Raw genomic sequence first — 22,704 nt, forward strand, 5'->3', positions numbered from 1 at the left:
TTCTATTATTTTGAAAAACTTAATATTTTACATAATATTATTAGAATTAAATAGCATTATCTAATTAACTAATTAATTATTATCAATATTTGCCAAAATTTGCTTCAAATCTACTCTTGATGTTAAAGATATTGAGTTTCTTAATATTTAATTTATTTATTTGATGAATAGTAATAATAATAAAATCTTTTTAATTTTTTAAAATAATTTTTCAATTTATTATTTTTATTTGAAGTTTTATTTTTTACCTTAATAATTTTGTTTTATCAAATACATTTTTCACACAACTCAAGTAAAATAATAAAAAAAGTCTAAAAACAAATTAATATTTATAAAAAATTAATCAAAATATTTTATAAAACTTAGTCAATTAAATATAATAAAGATGGTTTTTTTAGCAACTTCATAAATATAATTGTATTTTATCTGAGCCTTCTTCAATATGAATAATAAGATTGATTTTGCATTTGCTAACGGATGGATAATTAATTTAAGAATTTAGTAATTTAATTATTGTAAACAAAATACTTCCTTAGAATTCTAACAATTACTTAGCTTTTATATTCTACTAAAATCAAATTAAGTTTGCAAAATATAACTAAGATTAAAATTATAAAGTAAGCGAGTAAATCAATCAATAAATCAGCATAGATGAGCTAAAAATTGTAGCACAGCTCCAGATTTTAAACTCCTAGTAAGACTATAAAAATTTAGGATTTTTACAATCCTGAAGCGAGTTATTCTTCTAAATTTGAAGAGGGAATGTTTTTGAAGATTTAGATTAAAGATATAGATGAAGAAGGAGGTAGTTATAAAATAAATGGATAATAATATCCAAAGATCTTAGGACTTTCTTGTGATGTGTTTGTAAATTCAGTGCTAGAATAGAGAGTTAAATATTACAACTAAAGAGTTTTACAATAGTTAGGTCAACAAAATGCGATTGTCCCTAAAGAAGTTACTCTTTTTTTAGCTAAAGAAGATAAAATTCATTTTAGGATATTTGATTGCATTTAATAATAAAATAATGCTAAAAGTTCATATGAAGGCGGTTAAATGCAATAAAATTAGGATGCTAATATTCATGATATAGAAAGGTAGTTAGGAGAAAAGACTTTAGACTATTCTTTTTTTCAATAATTCTTAAATGATAAATCTTATAAATGGATATCGTTTCCTAGGTTAGTTCCATCTATTGTCTCTTCAGAAAAAAGAAAAATGGGATATATTATTGACCCTGAAGAAAAACCTAGTAAAAAGTTACAGCAGTAGAACGGTGAGAGTGTAACTAAAGTTTTATTTGAGTTTGAAAGGATTTCATTAAAGACTCTTTCACCGATGAAGGTAAAAATTGAACAAGGATTAGAACATTATCAAGATCCTCTTGATGAAAACCACCCTGCACTATTAAATAGAATAACAGATATCTTGACTGATGTCAACTGCTTGAAGGCTTTTAGCAATTACCAATTAATTAGTTGTGAATAGCAAAACTAAAATGAATAGCAACTGAAATACTATCAAAAATGCACTTAAATTTAAAGCTATTTGCTTAATTTGCAATAAGCTTTATACAATAAATACTCTCAAATTATCAGTTCAAACAAGAGCTAAAATACTCCGATTAAACCAAACACCAAAAATGAAATTGTGCTAGTTTAATAAATCTTTATTTCACCAGAAAAATAAAAAATTTAATCGATTCAAGCAAGTAATAACTTGAACAACAATAATGACTCTAGAGAGATAAGAGAGTAATAAGAAATAGATAGATTTTAAAGGTAAAGCAATGAAAATTTTATAAATTAATAAGGCAGATAGGAAATGCGTTTAGAAAATGATAGTTAACAAAGAAGTAGTAGAAATTTCTACAATTAATAAGCTTCTTCTGGTAAAAAATAGAATCAAATATAATTGAATTTCGATGTTTAAACTCAAAGCTATTTGTTTTAGAATGGAAATGATAATTCTAGCAAAAAAATAGTCCAACAAGAAGTAAGAAATTAACAAATTTAAAAACCAATTAGTGTGCAATTAGAAAGAACAAGCTATGATGAAATTTGTGATGATCTTTAAAAAATTTAATCTGATGTTGTTTAAATGTATGACTAACTGCATTAGGCTAAGTATTTAAGGGATTACATTTAATAATCTCCCAATTTAGAAGCTGAGTTGATAAAGCAAAACATAAATGATAAATAAGAAAAGAATGAAAAATTGCATAAAATAATTAATTAATACACAGATAGGATAAAGCAAAATAGCATAATTGACAGCAATATTGATGTTAGGATTAATACTTTATAAAGTATTTAAGAAAAATTGCAAGAAGAAGCTAAAATATGCACAGAAGAGCTTGAAAATCTTCTAAAAAAAGAACAACAACTTGAGAAAAAAGTTAATAGAATAAAATAAAGTAATGAACTGATATAAATTGATTTAAAAAATATTAATGATGCCAAAGATAATATGAAAAAATTTAATATAAATTTTGAGACATTGCAAAATTTTAAAGATAAATTCAAGAAAACAGATTTAAAAACTAAGGAAATGTAAACAGTATTTGACAAGATGTATGAGCAAAAACTGGAAAATGTAAAATTAGAAGAATACAGAAATCAACTCAAAAAGCTTAAAATGATGAAAGAGGAATAGAAAAAGGGATATAAAATATTTTGCGAAGTAGAAAATCCTTAAGATGTTTCAGTAAATTAATATGTAAGAAGATTTATGAAGGTAAATGGAACAGAGATACCTCACAATTAATGGAAAATAGATAAAGATTTTTAGCAAGAGCAAATAGAAGAAGATGAGGAAAACGAAGATCATATTAATCACAGCGATTACAATAATATAAACCAAGACATTAGTATAGAAATTAGAAAGAGAAATATTTCAGAAATAAATCAAGACCTAAATAATAACAACAACAACAATAATAATAATGACATTACTTAATTTTCTGTCCTTTAAAATTCACAATAATACAATTTCGAGCAGAACAATTAAATTTATTAGGAAATAAAAGAAAGAAAATCTGCTATCAACAATCTCCTCAATACAATTTACAATTTATGAAAAAAAATACTATTTGAATCTTCTAAATTTAAAATTTTTCATTTGCAATTTCAGCTAAATTAAGTTTATTATTTTATCTCTAACTTAAAAATTTTTCTGATATTAATCCATTGAAAAAAAATTATTTTTTATTTTATATTTCATAGTAAAAAATAAAAAATATATTTAAAACCATTTTTATATAGAAAAATAATAATAAAATAGAATGAATCAAGCAATATCTTCTTTCTATTTCTATATTTCTTTAGCTAGAAACATTCCTGATTATTATAAATTTATATCTTGATTAATATTCATGTTTATATTTTAATTAAATGTTACTTAATATTTCATAACATTAAATGATAATTGTCGATAATAAAATTTAGATGTAAATTTATTTCAATTCATTTACACATTAAAAATTAAATGGGAAAATTTTGAATTATTTTGCACAAAAAGTTTATTAATTTTTCTATTCAAAGCTTGAATGATTAAATTACCTCAATTTTTAACACAAAATTTGTCATAAGAATATATTAATAAAGTAAAAAATCATTATTTATCCATTTACTTTAACTGTAGTATTTTTTAAGCGAATTTTATTAACACGAACATTTGAAATATATTTTAATTCATTTACACATTAAAAATTAAATGGGAAAATTTTGAATTATTTTGCACAAAAAGTTTATTAATTTTTCGATTCAGAGCTTGAATGATTATCTTACCTCAATTTTTAACACAAAATTTGTCATAAGAATATATTAATACAGTAAAAAATCATTATTTATCCATTTACTTTAACTGTATTATTTTTTAAGCGAAATTTATTAACACGAACATTTGAAATTTTACTACAATTTTCATTATTATAAGTAAACTAGATAAAAACATGGATTGTTTTTAAATTAGCAATAAGAATTTATTAGAATTTAGAAATTCAATTTTTAGCTTGAATTATTTTTAAAATATAAAATAGACAATTTAAATTAAGATATTTAGCATATTTCATCGCCCATGATTTAGAACTAAATAATTAAAAATCTTGGCAAACATAAATCTAAAATAGCTCTATTATTAGATAATATGAATGTAAAAAATTTGAATTGCAATCAATATTAAAATAATAAGAAAAGTCTATGAGGATAGTTAACTATTAATAATTAAGTTAATATAAAAGAAGTAAGTAGAAATAATCTTAATTGATTTGATGATATCTTAGATTTGTGATTTAAATTATAGATAATTAATCAAAAAAGTGTATTAATTAATTAATAATTATTCAATTAATTTCTTTAAGAATACTAAATTAATATTTAAGTAAAATTAAAAAAAGACAAATAAAAGAACAAAAGGCACTAAATATTTAATAGAATTATTTGATCTCAATAAGTTATGGGTTGCTGCGAGGGTTTTGTAAAAATTTATTTATTAATAGGATGCTTCTTTGATGCAGCTTTAGGTATTGCATGTATAGTCCTCTCTGCTTATGCATCTAAGGTTGATGAAGATCTATTTTACAAGCAAAATTACAAAGATTACAAGAAAGATTTCTGTATTGCTCTATACGTTTTAGGTGGTGTTACCATAGCAACTGGTATTTTAGGAGCATATGGATTCTTGAAAAAAATGAAATGCCTCTAATCAATATTTATAATATTGAATATCATTTACTGCGCTGCATTTGCTGCCATTTTTGGTCTATCTATCTATGCCAAAAACTACATCAACGACTAAATGACTGATTCCTAGTGTTTAAGTGGAGATATGGCAGATTATAATACTGTTTTTGAGTAGTTATAAGGTGTGTGGTGCAATATCGATTTACTCAATGCAACAGGAAGTGTATCTTGTCCATGCTTGGCCACTAACTTGAGTTAATGGAGCGATTCAGAATTGTAGTAAATTAGAAACACTAAAAAGGCTTTTAAATAGAACACAAATTGGGTTCCTATACCTACTGAAACAGTTCTTACCTGCAACTATTTCATTGAATATATAGCCTAACAAAAGGCTGATGAAATCAAGCTTCTTGAAGCCGTAGAAAGAAACTTTAAATGCACAGGAGTCTGCTCTGGTGATCTCGTCTACTACTTTAATGACATAAACTCTGGTCGTCCTGACAATGCTGATGGTTGCTATCATTAAATAAGAGATAAACTGATTGACTGGTCTGGATATATTTACATAATTTCAATTATCATAGCCGTAATCACCTTCCTCAATGTATTCTTAGGTAAAATTAAAGCTTCTTTATTATAAATTTTATTTAAGCTGAATATGAAAAAATTCAAGCGTTAAAATAAATTTGTCTAAAACTTTTTCCTTATTAAATTAGAATACATTTTATAAATAATTGCAATATATTAAATTTATTTATAAATAAAAATAGCTTTTGTCAATTGTTGTATAGGAAATAAGCCATAAAATTACTCTGAAACAAAGCGTGTTGAATAATATTGAATAAATTTGCTTTACTAAATACTAAATATTATTTATATACACTCCTACTTAAATCATAATTATTTTGAATTTTATTAATTAAAACTTAATTAATTATTTGTAACTAAATCAATCCTAATTTATAAAAACAAGTATGCTTTAATATATTCTTATCAGCAAATCCTTTAATTATTCCATATATATAAATTTATTTAAAATTAATTTGCCTTTGAAATCAATTAATTATGAAACTTTATTTTCAATAAATACTTTTCAACTCATCTGATATCTTTCTAGATATTTCAGTTTTAAGATAAGCAAAGTACATTAATATATTTTTACATAGAATTAAAATGAATTCAATATAAAAAACATATATAAAGGGAGTAAATCAATTATTGGTAAAAAAACAAAATCGCTATTCTCGAATTATTATAAAAAAACTTACATAATTATGGGAATACATTTTATATCTATCACCCCTTATAAACAAATAATAATTTTATATTGATTTTGTTAAACTAGAATTAGATTAAATACAGATAAAAAATGATGGGCGCCATTCAAAAAAAGGAGATTAATGTTTTTAAAAATTGTATTTTTAATTTACACTTTTTACAAAATTTTAATTAGATTCATTCTATAGATACTTATTTTTATTATTAATTCAAGTAAATATTAGCCTCAATACTTTGATTGATTTTACAAAAAAATTAGAAATTGGCTCAGGAAATTTCCCTTTTTTGTTTGTTTTGTAACTTTTAGAAAAAGAATAATGTAAATTGATGAATCTGAAATTAATTAAAAAGGCGTTATTATTGAAAAATAAAATTTGATTTGATTAAATTTACATTGATTGCAAAAATTTAGTTACATAAGTATCAGTAACAGTAATGGAATAATATTTTACTTTATTACCAAATATTATTATTTAAATTCGAGTTGTATTTTTTAATAAATACATATTTCAATAAATTTAATCCTACCTTCTCAAAAACAATGAAATATATTTCAATTTAAATTATTTCTATTATAAAAAATTATAAAATTTATTTGTCCTAATAAAATTTTATTATGCTTTACTTCTACTAGAGGCAAAACAACTTATTTCTATTCAAAGGATGAATAAAGCATTTCATATTAAAAAAAAAAACTTTTAACAACTAATGAAAAGTTACAAGTAATCTGTGTTTAATAATCAAAAAATAACTATGCTTTACTTTAATATTATCTATGTATCGATTCAAATATTTAAATAATAAAAAAAGGTAAAAAGAAATCCAAATAATTAATTTTTTTAATAATAAACTAAAGATTTATTAATCGATTTAAAAAAAATTAAAGTAAGCTAAATGCCATCAGTGCAGTTATTCTTGAAATTTTATCTAATATTTGGAAGCTTTTGTAATGTGTTATTAGGAATTGCTTGCATTATTTTATCTTCATAAGCAGCTAAAATCGATGAAAATCTATTTCCAGAACAAGACTAAAAAAATTATAAGAAAGATTTCTGTATTGCTTTGTATGTCTTAGGAGGTGTCACTATCGGAGTTGGAGCCGTAGGATTCTACAGTTTTATTAGGAAATAAAAATGCTTGTAATCTATTTTTATTATATTTAATATTATTTACTGTGCTGCATTTTCTGCGATTTTCGGGATAACAATTTATGTATAAAATTATATCAATAAATAAATGACTGATTCTTATTGCTAGTAAGGTGAACTCGGCGATTACAATACAGTTTTTCAACAACTATAATCGGTTTGGTGTAATATTGACCTAACAAATTTATCAGGTAGTGTGACTTGTCCTTGTTTAGCAACTAACCTTTCCTAATGGACAACTGAAGAATTAAAGCTAATAAATAGTTCTAAGTAAGCTTTTAGATAAGATTCAAACTGGATTCCTATTCCTACCACAACAATTCTTGAGTGCAATTTCTTTATCTAATAAATAGCTGAATAAAAAGCTAAGGAAGTTACTCTTTTAAAAGCAATTGAAAGTAACTTTGAGTGCACAGGAATATGCACAGGAGATTTAGTTTACTACTTCAACAATATCAACTCTGGTCGACCTGCAAATTCAAATGGATGCTATTCATAAATTAGATAAAAGTTGACTGACTGGGCTTAATACATTTACATAATTTCTATCATCATAGCTTGCTTTTCATTTCTTAACATATTATTTGGTAAATTATAAATCATTCTTTCAAATACTCGTGGTTTATTTTAACAAATTTCCCACTTAAAACTAAAACTTTTTTAATTATTAAAAGCTCTTATAAACTGTTGTATTGGAAGCAAGTAAAATCATATTCTAATATCAAATAATAATACAGAAGAAGTGAAAAATTGATAAATCCTTAACATGTTCTGGATGATAACGCTTCAATATCTCTAATTTATTATTAGTTTTTTTCTCTTTCTTCTTTGAGTTTATAATTAAATTATCCAAATATACTTTTAATTTAATTTACTATTTATTGCTATTTATAATCAAAGAATTTATAAAATTTATTGAATTTATATTTTATACAAATTCGTTTCATTTTTTTAAAAAAAATATCATAAAATATGTGTAAATAAGTAAAAATTTATTTATATTATAGTGAGTACTCATTTTAAGTATCCATCCTTTATATTTAATTAAATTTTAAGAATTTACAGCAAAAAATTAAAAAAAGTAAATTGAAATATACTGATAAATGAAAATATGTTTATGGATATTTAAAGGTATGTAAAATAAAAATAATTTAAAAAATATAATTATAAAAATTAGTCAAATATACTGATTTTTGGCTAGTGACAAGATTTGACTATAGTATTAATCTCTGACAAAGGTATTTATTTCTTTTACGTCTATTCTTGATGTATTTTTGTTTAGAAATATAAATTAAGATTTACAACAAATCTTGTGGATATTTAATTAAAAGGATTTAATATCAAAGATAAGTAAAATTAACAATAATCAAATATCAACACTTGTTAAGTAGGTTTATAAATTTATGGCAGAAGAAAAGATCAAGATTTTTAGCTCAAGTTAAGATTTTCTATTTTAGCTGAAAAATTATTCTTAAAACAAAATTGAGTTAGAATTTGAATCTGAATGCACAGATAATCTTGAATTTATTGAATAAGCTGGTCATAGCATAGGATAATTGAAACATATTTCTGAAATGTCATTAATGTTTAAAAAGAACACAAATCTAAAATAAGAAGGATGGAGATTTTTGTTCAAAGGATTGGAGTAGCTTAATTAATTGAAATGTTTAGAAGTTCAAGTAGGTGAGTAGTGCTTTTTAGAAGATTAGGGATTAAATCTATTAATTTATGCATATTCTTCATTGGTGAATCTAAAAAAATTAAGTTTAATAGTAGAAAATGCTAATTTTATTTCTTCTTCTTGCGTTAAGAATGTTTTTGATTATCTTAAACATTTTCCTGAGTTAGTTGAATTGAAGGTGTAAATTTTAGAGTTTTAAATTGATATTTTAGAGAATAAAATGAACATTTGGTCAGGTATTTACTCTTTATAGTAGGTATAAAGTTTAGATCTATCTCTTAATCTTTCATATAATAATGAAGAAGATATTGATGAATTCTTTCTAGCGCTACTTTCTCTCAAAAACTTAACACAATTAGTTCTAAATCTAGGTTATAACTAACAAGAATTTGACTTTATTGAAAAAATGACATTACATCTGTCGAAATATACTCAGTTAAAAGAACTTAGCCTTGGTTTAAATGGAAAATTAAATGAATAGCAAGAAGATTTATTGATCTTTACGTTTTTTCAAAAACTGACTAATTTAGAGAAAATTGATTTGAGCAAATGCTTTGGAAATTTTCTTCTTTTTAGTTTTCCTGACAGATATTATGAATCTCTCTCATATTTACCTCACTTGAGAGATTTAAAAATTGAATTAATCCCTTAATCAAATTAAAAAAAAGGATCTGCAATGAAAAGAGTTAATTGCCTATGCAATAAATAAAATCTAAGAAGTTTATAATTATTAAGTTCATATACCGATCTAAATGATGAATAAAGTCTGATTTTGTATAAAGCACTATAGAATAATAAAAAAATGGAATATTTAAATTTATAATTAAGAATAATACCAAATGAGCATTTAAGTGTCCAACTTATTGAATCTTTATGCTGTTTATAGTAACTAAAATAGCTGGAAATACAATTCGCTATCAACAGCAGAAGTATAAATAGCTTAAATTAGATAATTTCAGCTATTGGAAACATTAAAAGTTTATAAAATTTAAAGATGCATCTAAATTTTCTAGATATTCCCAATCTAAATTAATAATAACTTGTTTTATCTAGTTTAAAAAATATCAATTTAAGTAGCTTTGAATTTCAGTTAGATGCTGTGATTTTAGGAAAAGAGTTTCAAGAGTTAGGAAAAATGCTTTAAAATTAAAAGCAATTGCAAAAGTTGAAAATTATAATTAGATTTAAACAATACTAAAACTTTTTTTTTTTGGATAATCAATAATAAATTTAATAATAAATATAAAATCATTATTAAATAGAATCAATTGAAGATTTTATTGAAGGAATTAAAAGTCTTTAAAACCTGAAAGAGCTTCAGTATGGTATCAACCACTCGACTAATACTCAAACATTAGATCCAATTTTTGATTCTCTATCGTATTTAAATAATTTAGAAGTGTTTAAACTCCTAGAAGATAAAGATTATGAAGATTCATAAATAGTTTTATTAACAAAATCTCTTTGTAATTTAAAAAAACTAAAATAACTAAAATTATAAGAAATTAAATCAGTTGAATAAGAAGTTTTATTATGTTAAATTGAAAATATTTCTAATTTGAATACTCTTTAATAGTTAGATTTCTTTAATAAAATTTAAAATATAGATAACATGAAAATTGGAGTAACTAAACTCTTTTTAAATTTATCTTAGCTTTAGAGTCTTTAAATGGCTATTTAAATCTCTCAAAACAATGAGCTTTTGTTTGAAGATATCATTACAGGAATTGGAAAATTAAAATAGTTGTAAAAGCTTAAAATAAAATTTGGTTAATATTAATTCACTGACACTGGTTCATATCATTTTAGTTAGGCATGCTAAGGTTTGGAAAATCTAATAGAGCTAATGATAGATAATATTATCATAGATGATGACATGACATAAAATGGTATAAAATTTTTACAAGAGGGATTTTCAAAGCTTTAAAAACTAAAAATCTTTGATAGTGATTTTTATATCCCAACTGTAGAGTTTTCTTAAATATTAAAAGAATTTTTCACAAAGAAATCTTTGAACGAATTGAACATAAGAGTTGAGACTAAAGAAAAGCTAAACACAAAAGATGACATGGAAATTAACTAATAAATAGATTAATTAATTGAAACAAAATAAAACATTAATCACAATTTAACAAAAATATTTTTAGATTTTGAATATTGCTTAAAACAGTAAGCATTTTAAATTTAGAAATTTTATGAAAACTTGATTAACTTATAAAATCTTAACAATTTATCAATAGTTCATAATTGGGATATAAGTTATGACTAAAATTAATAAGTTGATTTTACTTAAATTTTTAAGAATTTAGCTTGTGGATTTTAGCAGTTTAAAAAATTGTAGAAGTTAAAAATCTAACTTAAAAACTGTTATTTTGACTTAGAACAAATCCCAATTGACAATATGAAATGCTTGAATAATTTGAAGAACTTAGATTTGGTATTAAATTTTTGTTCTTTATATTCAGAACATAAGCTGTTTGATTCGTTGAAATTTTTAAATCAACTTTAATACCTAAATATTTGTATTGATAAACATAGTAAGTTTGGTAAAAACGCAGCAATTTCACTTGGAAAAAGTTTAATGCATTTAAAAATGGTTTAAAAATTGATCCTCAATTTAATAGAAGGTTGTTAAATTGAATAAGAAGGAGCTGCAGAAATTGGCACAGGACTAGGCTACTTGAAGAATCTTACTTTCCTTAACATTTATTTTATGGAATCTTGTAAAATAAATGAGATTGGAGCAATAAAATTAGGAGAAGGGATAAGTAAACTTTTAGCATTAAGGGAATTATACCTTACAATTTGCTCAAATAATAATATTACAAAAAAGGCTGGTGCTTTCTTAGCATCTTCTTTAAGAAATAAAAAATATTTGAAGAAACTTAATTTTGTTTTATTAAAAGAAAACAATGAGCAAGGCTAAGAGTTTTTAGATGAAATATCTAAATTTTTTTATGAATCAAAACATCTTAAATAAAGTTATTTAATGGTTAGCTTTGATGAATACCCAAAATATTGCCCAGATTAGTTAAAAAATTTTATCTCTGAACTCTCTGGATAAGATATTAGTTTGTAAATAAGTAATAGATTACCACAAATTCAAACAAAAATGACCATTTAAAGTGATGAAGGATAAATAAAATTTATATTTAGCTATGATGAAAAATTAACTGAATATTATCCTAAAATTGAATTAGAATTAATGCAAAAAATTGATAAAAGCAAAAAAATTATCTTAAATTTTGAAATAAGTGATAACAATATTTCTAGCCATAAGATTACTAGCGTAAAAGAGTTAATTTAACAACTTCAAGTGTAAAATTTAGCAATTTATTTATAATTTTATCAGTTTTCATAAATTTACTTAGATGAAATTATTTTTCAGGCATTAAAAAATAAAGAGCTACTCCATTTTAATTTAGCTTTAAGATAGGAAGGAGTCTAAGAAGTTCAAAATGAAGTTCTTATTTAAATTGGGAAACGTTTTAGCGAATTAAATTTATTAACTCTTGAATTAATATTTAGCGATTCAACATATGAAAATTTATTTACAAATAAATATGCGCTTATTTTTAAAGAATTATCTCATTCTAAAACTCTTCGAGCCATATCAATAAGAAGTCCATATTCTAATATGAATAAGCTTAAGCGCAATATGAAATATATTCAAAGGCTTGTAACATTTTCTTATATTTGACAATTTTTTTATGATGACCAAGATGATTATAATAATAATAATAACAACAACAATATATGTACTTTTTATTTCTTTGAGTGTTTTGTAATAAGGTAGTATTGCTTGCTATTCTGAATTTAAAAAAATATCTATTTTTACAGTATAATTTTTTTCATTTTATTGTATCATAAATTAATTTATCATTATCTTTATATTAAATTTTAACAATTTTTTTACTGTGAGATGTTGTAAGATGTTGTGAGATAGGTGTAGATATAGCCTCCCCCCTCCTTATAATTTTAAGATTAATTTGGATTAAACAAATAAATAACAATTATTCAAATTCTAAAACTGTTATAACATCTTACTTAAAATAAAATAAAAATAAAAATATTAATAATTAAATTTAAATTTTAAGTTGTATTCTGAGTGCATTTATATGTGCGAGTATTTCTATTCTATTCTATCACCAATTTTATTATTACTTTTAAATATTGAAGAAAGAATGTATAATTAATTAGTTATTTAGAACAAAAAAATATGAAATAATAAGAAAATTATTATTAAATAATAAAAAGAAATTGAAAATATTAAAATGAGTTAAATTAAGAAACATAGAAGAAGAAAAAAAAGTAAAATAAAAAAGAAAAAGAAAAATAAATCAAATAAAAAGCTAATAAATAAATTAAAAGAGTTTTATTATATTAAATTTATTTTTATTAGTAAAAATATCTCAATCAAAAGTGAATAAATTGTTTTTACTTAAGACTAAGAGACAAACTTAAGAGATTAATGCAATTTGCTAAAGAAGAACCTAAGTCTGAAGCACCTGTTGCACCAATTTAATTGTGGCTTTTTATATATTAAGCAATTAATTAGTTATGTTGAAGGAAAAAATGAACAAAAAATATGAAATGAATTAATAAATAATACATGCAAATGTTAAATTTAAAAAAATCGTTTGCTAAGAAAGACAGAAGAAGAAAAAAACTCAAATATAATAAAAATAAAACAGAAAAGTAAATCAAATAAAAAATAAATAAACAAATTAAATAAGTTAATTATATTGTTTTAAATTCATTTTTATAAATAAAAATATCATTATTCAAAACAAATAAAACTTTTTTACTTTAATAAAAGTGTCAAATTTAAGAGATTAGTGCAATTTGCTAAAGCAGAACCTAATCCTGATGCACCTGTTTCACCAATTTAATTTTAACTTTTTAAATATTGAAGAAAAAATATTTAATTAATTAGTTATTTAGAAGGTAAAATGAAGAAATAATATGAATTAATAAATAATAAAAGTAAATGTTGAAAATAAAAAAATTAATTAGTTAAACTAAAAAAGATAGAAGAAGAAAAAAAACACAAATATGATAAAAAAGAAAAAGAAAAGTAAATCAAATAAAAAAATTAAAAGAGTTATATTATTTTAAATTCATTTTTATTAGTAAAAATATCATAATCTAAACAAATAAAACATTTTTACCTAAGATCAAATCCTAAATTTTAGATATTAGTGCAATTTGCTAAAGCAGAGCCTAAGCCTGATGGACCTTAATCACCAATTTCATTGGATCTTTTTAAATATTGAATAAAAAATATATAATTAAATATAATTAACTAGCTATTTAGAAGGAAAAAGTAAAGAAAAAATAAGATAAGAATTAATAAATAAATAAATAAAAAATATTGAAAAAAAAATCAATTAAATTAAGAAAGATAGAAGAAAAAAAACACTAATACAATAAAAAAAAGAAAGATATCTCAAATAAAAAGCAAATAAAAAAATTAAAAGAGTTTTTTTTTTAAAATTCATTTTTATTAGTAAAAATATCACAATCTAAATTAAATAAACTGTTTTTACCTAAGACTAAGTTTAATATTTGAGAGTTTAGTGCAGTTTGCTAAACCAGAACATAACCCTGATAAACCTTAATCACCAATTTTATTGGATCTTTTTAAATATAGAAGAAAAAATTTTTAATTAATTTGTTATTTAGAAGGAAAAAATGAAAAAAAATACTAAATAATAAGAAAAGTTAAATTAAGAAAAAACACAAATACAATAAAAAAGAAAAATAAATAAATAGATAATAAACAAATTAAAAGAGTTATATTTTATTAAATTCAATTTTATAAATAAAAATATCACAATCCAAGACAAAAAAACTTTTTTTTTTTTTACCTAATATCAAGTATCAAATTTGAGAGATTAGTGCAATTTGCTAAAGCAGAACCTAAGTCTGATGCACCCATTGCACCAATTTAATTTTTACTTTTTAATTATTGAAGGAAGAATATAAAATTAATTAATTATTTAGAACAAAAAAATATGAAATAATAAAAAATGAGTAAATAAATAATAAAAGCAAATGTTGAAAATATTAAAATGAATTAAATTAACAAAGATAAAAAAGAAAAAAAAACAAATACAATAAAAAAAGAAAAGTCAATCAAATTAAAAACTAAAAAGCAGAATTAAAAGTGTTATATTATTTTAAATTTAAATTTATATTTATAAAGAAAAATATAATAATCCAAAACACATAAACTATTTTTACTTAAGATCAAGTATCAAATTTGAGAGATTAGTACAATTTGCTAAAGCAGAATCTAAGACTGATACACTTTAATCATCAATTTTATTGGATCTTTTTAAATATTGAAGAAAAAATTTATAATTAATTTGTTATTTAGAAGGAAAAAATGAAGAAAAAATATGAAATAATAACAAAAGATTTAATAAAAAAATAATAAAAGCAAATATTAAATATAAAAAAATGAGCTAAATTAAGAAGGATTGAATAAGAAAAATGGCAAGTACAATAAATTAGAAAAAGAAAAAGAAATAAAAACTAATATACAAATTAAAAGATTTTTATTTTTTTTAATTCAATTTCATAAGTATCACAATCCAAAACAAATAAACTGCTTTTACTAAAGACTAAGTGTCAATTTTGAGAGATTAATGCAATTTGCTAAAGCATAATCTAGGCCAGATGCACCGATTGCGTCAATTTAATTGTTACTTTTTATATTGAAGATAAAAAAGATTAAATCTTCAGTAATATACACATGGATGTAAATGCTATAATTATTCACTGTTTTTTTTATTGGTTCTAAAAATGTTTTCAATACACTCACTAATCATTAAATGCGGCATTATGCACTATGTTTCCTAAATGAAAAATACTATTCATTTTTTTTTGTTGGAAACCAAGCTGAACCAAATATTTTTTATTACATATTACGAAAGAGTATAATTGAAAACATGAAAGCAAAAAAATTTTGAGCAATAAAATTTGAACTCTTTATGGAAAGTTTTTCAAAATATTGATATGTTTTATCTAAAAAATTGAATTTTTGAAAAACCCATAATTTTTGATTAAGAAATTGATAATATTTAATGTATTTTTTATAAAAAAATGAATGGAAATTTTATATTTTTAAAGACTTTCTACAAAAATTTTAATAATTTCAATGTAAATTTTTAAGCTTAATGGCATGTGTATGTTTTTAACTTTTACATCCATGTGTTAATTTATTTTTGGATATTTATTTAGAAAGAAAAAATTAAGAAAAAATATTAAATAATAAGAAATGAATTAATTAATAAATAAATATTGACAAATAAAAATCTTCTTAACAAATTAATAAAATTTTATTGTTTTAAATTCATTTTTATAAGTAAAAATAATACAATCCAAAACAAATAAATAAATTGCTTTTACTAAAGATCAAGTGTCAAATTTGAGAGATTAGTACAATTTGCTAAAGCAGAACCTAAACCTGATGCACGGATTGCACCAATTTAATTGTTACTTTTTAAAAATTTAAATAATAATTTATAATTAATCAATTATTTAGTAGGAAAAAATGAAGAAATAAAAAGAAAAGAATAAATAAATAATAAAACAAATATTGAATATTAAAAAAATGAGTTAAATTGAAAAATATAGGAAAAACACACAAATAAATATAATAAAAAAGAAAAAGAAAATTAAATCAAATAAAAAGCTAATAAACATGTTTAAAGAGTTTTTTGTATTAAATTAATTTTTATAAGAAAAATATCATAATCCAAAACAAATAAATTGTTTTTACCTAAGATTAAGCGTCAAATTTGAGAGATTAGTGCAATTTGCTAAAGCAAGACCAAAGCCTGATGCATCTTAATCATCAATTTAACTCCAACTTTTTAAATATCGAAGAAAAAATAAAAAAATAAATCGTAATTATGGTAAAAATGAAGAAAAAATATGAAATAATAAGAAATAAATTAATAAATAATAAAATATAAATTAAGTTAAATTAAGAAGATAGAAGTAGAAAAAACACAAGTAAAATAAAGAAGAAAAAGAAAAGTAAATAAAAAAAAAACTAAAAAACAAATTAAAAGAGTTATTTTACCTTAAATTAATTTTAATAACTAAAAATATCCAAAATAAATAAACTTTTTTTATCAAGTAAAAGTTTCGAAAAAAAGAATAAAAATATCAGTAATAAAAAATGGATAATTAATTTAATAATTTAAAGTGACAAAAAGTTAAAATAGATAAAAAAATATTCGTACAAATAAAATGAGTGAATGAATATAGGTGATAATTTCTATTAAAAAAATCAAACTGAAATTTAAATAGAAAATATTAATAATAATAATAATATTTATAAATTAAATATACTTCAGATCAATATCAAGAGCCTAATGAGATTAAAGTGAAGAGTTTATAAACTTTTTATATTAGCAAAAATAAATTTAAAGTATATAGATAAAAATAATAATTATTACATCTTCTAATTTGTAGTAATAGTTAATCTATTATTTCATTTATTTTTTTTCTCAAAAATATTAAATCGCAATTTATGAAAATTTAATTAATTATAAGTGGATAAAAGGAACAAATAAATTATATGAATTTATAAATTTGCTTTTAGTTAGTAAGAGAAATCACAAAAAAATAAGTGTAACATTCAATATTAAATCTTAATATTTTTATTTAAAATGTGTATTTTAAAATATAGTAGAAACTAGAGAACAGATATAAATGATGGATAATAAAGATGCGAACTCATTAGAATAAAATAAAATAAAATTTTGATGTATTTAAGCCTATTTTTCTAATTAGATTCATTTTCATATTTTTTTAAATCTTAAATTTTTGAATTGTCTAAGCTGCTTTTAATTAGCAAGAATTGAAATCTTGCTAGTTTTATACAATTTTGGATTAGCAATATTATATAAATTTATTTAATATTATATAGATAAATAATTATAGGTGTAACCTATCACTATTTATCTCTCTAATACAAAAAAAAATCTGCAATTAACAATAATAAAATAATTTATATTATTCAAACATTTAATATCTATTCATCCTTTTTTCGCCACTTGTTTATCATCCGAATATTTTTTAAAAGACAACTAATCTTTTTGATTTAAGACACTTGTTTATTACTTTGAATTTTTATTATTTCTTTAAGCTAAAAATTTTATAATAAATTTGTGTAAATTTTTAATAAATATCAAAATAGAATATACTTTTAAATTAAAAATATTTCTTTAAATTAATAAATAAAATAGTATTAGTGGAATAAAAAAGATAAAAAAATAAATTAATAAAGCCTTCAAATAAATTCAAAGATATTTTTGTTTTATATTCATTTTATAGTTTAAAATATCACAATCTAAAACAAATAAACTGTTTTTACCTAAGTTAAAGTGTTAAATTTAAGAGATTAATACATTTTGCTAAAGCAGAACCTAAGCCTGATGCACCTTTATCACCAATTTAATTTATACTTTTTAAATATTGAAGAAAAAATATATCATAAATAGTTAACTAGAAGGAAAAAATGAAGAAAAAATATGAAATAATAAATAAGATTAATTAATAATAAAATCAAAACTTGAAAACAAAATTATGTATTAAATTAACAAAGAAAGAACAAAAAAAAGCAAACAATCACAATAAAAAGAAAAAGAAAAAAGAGCTTTATTGTTTTTAATTAGTTTTTATAATTAAAAATATTACAATCCAAAACAAATAAACTGTTTTTACCTAAGATCAAGTGTCAAATTTGAAAGATTAATGCAATTTGCTAAAGCAGAACCTAAGTTTGATGCACCTTCATCACCAATTTAATTAAAACTTTTTAAATATTGAAGAAAAAATATATCAATAAATAGTTAATTAGAAGGAAAAAATGAAGAAAAATATGAAATAATAAATAAGATTAATTAATAAATAATAAAAGCAAAAGTTGAAAATAAAATGATGAGTTAAATTAACAAAGAAAGAACAAAAAAAAGCAAGCAAGCACAATAAAAAGAAAAAGAAAAAAGAGCTTTATTCTTTTTAATTAGTTTTTATAATTAAAAATATCGCAATTTAAAATAAATAAACTGTTTTTACCAAAGTTAAAGTGTTAAATTTGAGAGATTAATGCAATTTGCTAAAGCAGAACCTAAGTTTGATGCATTTTCATCACCAATTTTATTACTACTTTTTAAATATTGAAGAAAAAAATTTTCATTAAATAGTTATTTAGAAGGAAAAAATGAAGAAAAAATATGAAATTATAAATAAGATTAATTAATAATAAAAGCAAAAGTTGAAAATAAAATGATGAGTTAAATTAACAAAAAAAAGCAAGCAAGCACAATAAAAAGAAAAAGAAATAAGAGCTTCATTGTTTTTAATTAGTTTTTATAGTTAAAAATATCACAATCCAAAACAAATAAAATGTTTTTACAAAAGCAGAAGTGTCAAATTTGAAAGATTAATGCAATTTGCTAAAGCAGAACCTAAGCCTGATGCACCCATTACACCAATTTAATTGTTCCTTTTTAAATATTGAAGAAAAAATATATCAATAAATAGTTAATTAGAAGGAAAAAATGAAGAAATTAATATGAAAAAATAAATAAGATTAATTAATAATAAAAGCAAAAGTTGAAAATAAAATGATGAATTAAATTAACAAAGAAAGAACAAAAAAAAGCAAGCAAATACAATAAAAAGAAAAAGAAAAAAGAGCTTTATTGTTTTTATTAATTAGTTTTTATAATTAAAAATAATACAATTCAAAACAAATAAACTATTTTTACGAAAGCTTAAGTGTCAAATTTGAGAGATTAATGCAATTTGCTAAAGCAGAACTTAAGCCTGATGAACCTTCATCACCAATTTAATTTCCACTTTTTAAATATTGAAGAAATAATATATCATTAAATAGTTAATTAGAAGGAAAAAATGAAGAAAAATATGATATAATAAATAAGATTAATTAATAATAAAACCAAAAATTGAAAATAAAATAATGAATTAAATTAACAAAGAAAGAACAAAAGCCAAGCAAGCAAGTACAATAACAAGAAAAAGAAAGAAGAGCTTTATTGTTTTTAATTAGTTTTTATAATTAAAAATATCACAATCCAAAACAAATAAACTGTTTTTACCTAAGACCAAGTGTTAAATTTAAGAGATTAATGCTTTTAGCTAAAGCAGAACCTAAGCCTGATGTACCTTCATCACCAATTTAATTAAAACTTTTTAAATATTAAAGAAAAAATATTTAATTAAATAGTTAATTAGAAGGAAAAAATGAAGAAAAATATGATAAAAGCTAAAAATGAAAATAAAATGATGAGTTAAATTAACCAAAAAAAGCAAGCAAGCACAATAAAAAGAAAAAGAAAAAAGAGCTTTATTGTTTTTAATTAGTTTTTATAATTAAAAAGATCACAATCTAAAACAAATAAACTGTTTTTACAAAAGTATAAGTCTCAAATTTGAAAGATTAATGCAATTTGCTAAAGCAGAACCTAAGCCTGATGCACCCATTGCACCAATTTAATTTTCACTTTTTAAATATTAAAGAAAAAATATTTCAGTAAATAGTTAATTAGAAGGAAAAAATGTAGAAAAATATGAAATAATAAGATTAATTAATAAATAATAAAAGCAAAAGTTGAAAATAAAATGATGAGTTAAATTTACAAAGAAAGAACAAAAAAAACAAGCAAGTACAATAAAAAGAAAAACTAAAACGAGCTTTATTGTTTTTAATTAGTTTTTATAATTAAAAATTTCACAATCCAAAACAAATAAACTGTTTTTACCGAAGGTTAAGTTTCAAATTTGAGAGATTAATGCAATTTGCTAAAGCAGAACCTAAGCCTGATGTACCCATAGCACCAATTTAATTTCGACTTTTTAAATATTGAAGAAAAAATATATCATTAAATAGTTAATAAGAAGGAAAAAATGAAGAAAAATATGATATATAAATAAGATTAATTAATAATAAAACCAAAAGTTGAAAATAAAGTGATGAGTTAAATTAACAAAAAAAGAACAAAAAAAAGCAAGCAAGCACAATAAAAAGAAAAAGAAAAAAGAGCTTTATTGTTTTTATTAATTAGTTTTTATAATTAAAAAATCACAATTCAAAACAAATAAACTGTTTTTACGAAAGCTTAAGTGTCAAATTTGAAAGATTAATGCAATTTGCTAAGGCAGCACATAAGCCTGATGCACCTTTATCACCAATTTAATTTTCACTTTTTAAATATTGAAGAAAAAATATATCATTAAATAGTTAATAAGAAGGAAAAAATGAAGAAAAATATAAAATAATATTAAAGATTAATTAATAATAAAACCAAAAGTTGAAAATAAAATAAATGATGAGTTTAATGAACAAAAAAAAGCAAGCAAGCACAATAAAAAGAAAAAAGAGATAAATTGTTTTTAATTAGTTTTTATAATTAAAAATATCACAATTCAAAACAAATAAACTGTTTTTACGTAAGTTCAAGTGTCAAATTTAAGAGATTGATGCAATTTGCTAAAGCAGAACCTAAGCCTGATGCACCCATTGCACCAATTTAATTGTTCCTTTTTAAATATTGAAGAAAAAATATATCATTAAATAGCTAATTAGAAGGAAAGAATGAAGAAAAATATGAAATAATAAGATTAATTAATAAATAATAAAAGCAAAAGTTGAAAAAAAATTATGAGTTAAATTAACAAAGAAAGAACAAAAAAAAGCAAGCAAGCACAATAAAAAAGAAAACAAAAAAGAGTTTGATTGTTTTTAATAAGTTTTTATAATTAAAAATATCACAATCCAAAACAAATAAACTATTTTTACCTAAGATCAAGTGTTAAATTTAAGAGATTAATGCATTTTGCTAAAGCAGGACCTAAACCTGATGCACCCATTGCACCAATTTAATTTTCACTTTTTAAATATTAAAGAAAAAATATTTCATTAAATAGTTAATAAGAAGGAAAAAATGAAGAAAAATATGAAATAATATATAAGATTAATTAATAATAAAACCAAAAGTTGAAAATAAAATGATGAGTTAAATGAACAAAAAAAAACAAGCAAGCACAATAAAAAGAAAAAGAAAAAAGAGATATATTGTTTTTAATTAGTTTTTATAATTAAAAATATCACAATTCAAAACAAATAAACTGTTTTTACGAAAGCTGAAGTGTCAAATTTGAGAGATTAATGCTATTTGCTAAATCAGAACATAAGCCTGATGCACCTTCATCGCCAATTTAATTTTAACTTTTTAAATATTCAAGAAAAAATATATCATAAAACAGATAATTAGAAGGAAAAAATGAAGAAAAATATTAAATAATAAATAAAATTAATTAATAATAAAAGCAAAAGTTGAAAATAAAATTATGAGTTAAATTAACAAAGAAAGAATAAAAAAAAGCAATCAAGCACAAATAAAAGAAAAAGAAAAAAGAGCTTTATTGTTTTTAATTAGTTTTTATAATTAAAAATATCACAATCCAAAACAAATAAACTGTTTTTACGAAAGCTGAAGTGTCAAATTTGAAAGATTAATGCAATTTGCTAAAGCAGAACCTAAGCCTGATGCACCCATTGCACCAATTTAATTGTTCCTTTTTAAATATTGAAGAAAAAATATATCATTAAATAGCTAATTAGAAGGAAAAAATGAAGAAAAATATGAAATAATAAGATTAATTAATAAATAATAAAAGCAAAAGTTGAAAAAAAATTATGAGTTAAATTAACAAAGAAAGAACAAAAAAAAGCAAAAAATCACAATAAAAAGAAAAAGAAAAGAGAGCTTTGTTGTTTTTAATTAGTTTTTATAATTAAAAATATCACAATCCAAAACAAATAAACTGTTTTTACCTAAGATCAAGTGTTAAATTAAGAGATTAATGC

General features: G+C 21.2%; 5 protein-coding genes across 5 annotated transcripts in view; 4 read left to right on the forward strand and 1 right to left on the reverse strand. All coding sequences in view use genetic code 6, as the record gives it.

The window, feature by feature from the left end:
• Positions 1-651: 651 nt before the first annotated feature.
• TTHERM_01051790 (hypothetical protein) lies at positions 652-3,078 on the forward strand (the record flags this gene model as incomplete). Its single annotated transcript, XM_001012475.1, has 1 exon — positions 652-3,078. One exon carries the CDS (start codon positions 652-654, stop codon positions 3,076-3,078), a length of 2,427 nt encoding a protein of 808 aa, XP_001012475.1.
• A 1,377-nt stretch (positions 3,079-4,455) lies between these two features.
• On the forward strand, positions 4,456-5,523 carry TTHERM_01051800 (tetraspanin family protein; the record flags this gene model as incomplete). The annotated part of the gene is made up of 2 exons (XM_001012476.3): positions 4,456-5,296; positions 5,453-5,523. The coding sequence occupies 2 exons, from the start codon at positions 4,456-4,458 to the stop codon at positions 5,521-5,523; spliced, it is 912 nt and encodes a 303-aa protein (XP_001012476.2).
• A 1,331-nt stretch (positions 5,524-6,854) lies between these two features.
• Positions 6,855-7,862, forward strand: TTHERM_01051810 (tetraspanin family protein; the record flags this gene model as incomplete). Its single annotated transcript, XM_001012477.2, has 2 exons — positions 6,855-7,695; positions 7,783-7,862. The coding sequence occupies 2 exons, from the start codon at positions 6,855-6,857 to the stop codon at positions 7,860-7,862; spliced, it is 921 nt and encodes a 306-aa protein (XP_001012477.2).
• A 649-nt stretch (positions 7,863-8,511) lies between these two features.
• On the forward strand, positions 8,512-12,489 carry TTHERM_01051820 (hypothetical protein; the record flags this gene model as incomplete). Its single annotated transcript, XM_001012478.2, has 1 exon — positions 8,512-12,489. One exon carries the CDS (start codon positions 8,512-8,514, stop codon positions 12,487-12,489), a length of 3,978 nt encoding a protein of 1,325 aa, XP_001012478.2.
• A 716-nt stretch (positions 12,490-13,205) lies between these two features.
• The window catches only part of TTHERM_001051830 (kinase domain protein), a gene marked incomplete at both ends in the record, with an annotated part of 10,265 nt that continues 766 nt past the window's right edge, over positions 13,206-22,704 (reverse strand). The window contains 22 exons of the mRNA XM_012796683.1: positions 13,206-13,320; positions 13,598-13,687; positions 13,961-14,050; positions 14,339-14,428; positions 14,660-14,749; positions 15,036-15,125; positions 15,413-15,502; positions 16,206-16,295; positions 16,579-16,668; positions 18,184-18,273; positions 18,534-18,623; positions 18,888-18,977; positions 19,228-19,317; positions 19,583-19,672; positions 19,934-20,023; positions 20,248-20,337; positions 20,597-20,686; positions 20,948-21,037; positions 21,285-21,374; positions 21,634-21,723; positions 21,973-22,062; positions 22,323-22,412. Of these exons, the coding sequence (XP_012652137.1) occupies positions 13,206-13,320; positions 13,598-13,687; positions 13,961-14,050; positions 14,339-14,428; positions 14,660-14,749; positions 15,036-15,125; positions 15,413-15,502; positions 16,206-16,295; positions 16,579-16,668; positions 18,184-18,273; positions 18,534-18,623; positions 18,888-18,977; positions 19,228-19,317; positions 19,583-19,672; positions 19,934-20,023; positions 20,248-20,337; positions 20,597-20,686; positions 20,948-21,037; positions 21,285-21,374; positions 21,634-21,723; positions 21,973-22,062; positions 22,323-22,412 (2,005 nt within the window). The remainder of the gene's footprint in view (positions 13,321-13,597; positions 13,688-13,960; positions 14,051-14,338; positions 14,429-14,659; positions 14,750-15,035; positions 15,126-15,412; positions 15,503-16,205; positions 16,296-16,578; positions 16,669-18,183; positions 18,274-18,533; positions 18,624-18,887; positions 18,978-19,227; positions 19,318-19,582; positions 19,673-19,933; positions 20,024-20,247; positions 20,338-20,596; positions 20,687-20,947; positions 21,038-21,284; positions 21,375-21,633; positions 21,724-21,972; positions 22,063-22,322; positions 22,413-22,704) is intronic.

Source organism: Tetrahymena thermophila, assembly GCF_000189635.1.
Source record: "Tetrahymena thermophila SB210 genomic scaffold scf_8254708, whole genome shotgun sequence".
Taxonomy (NCBI): Eukaryota; Ciliophora; class Oligohymenophorea; order Hymenostomatida; family Tetrahymenidae; genus Tetrahymena; species Tetrahymena thermophila.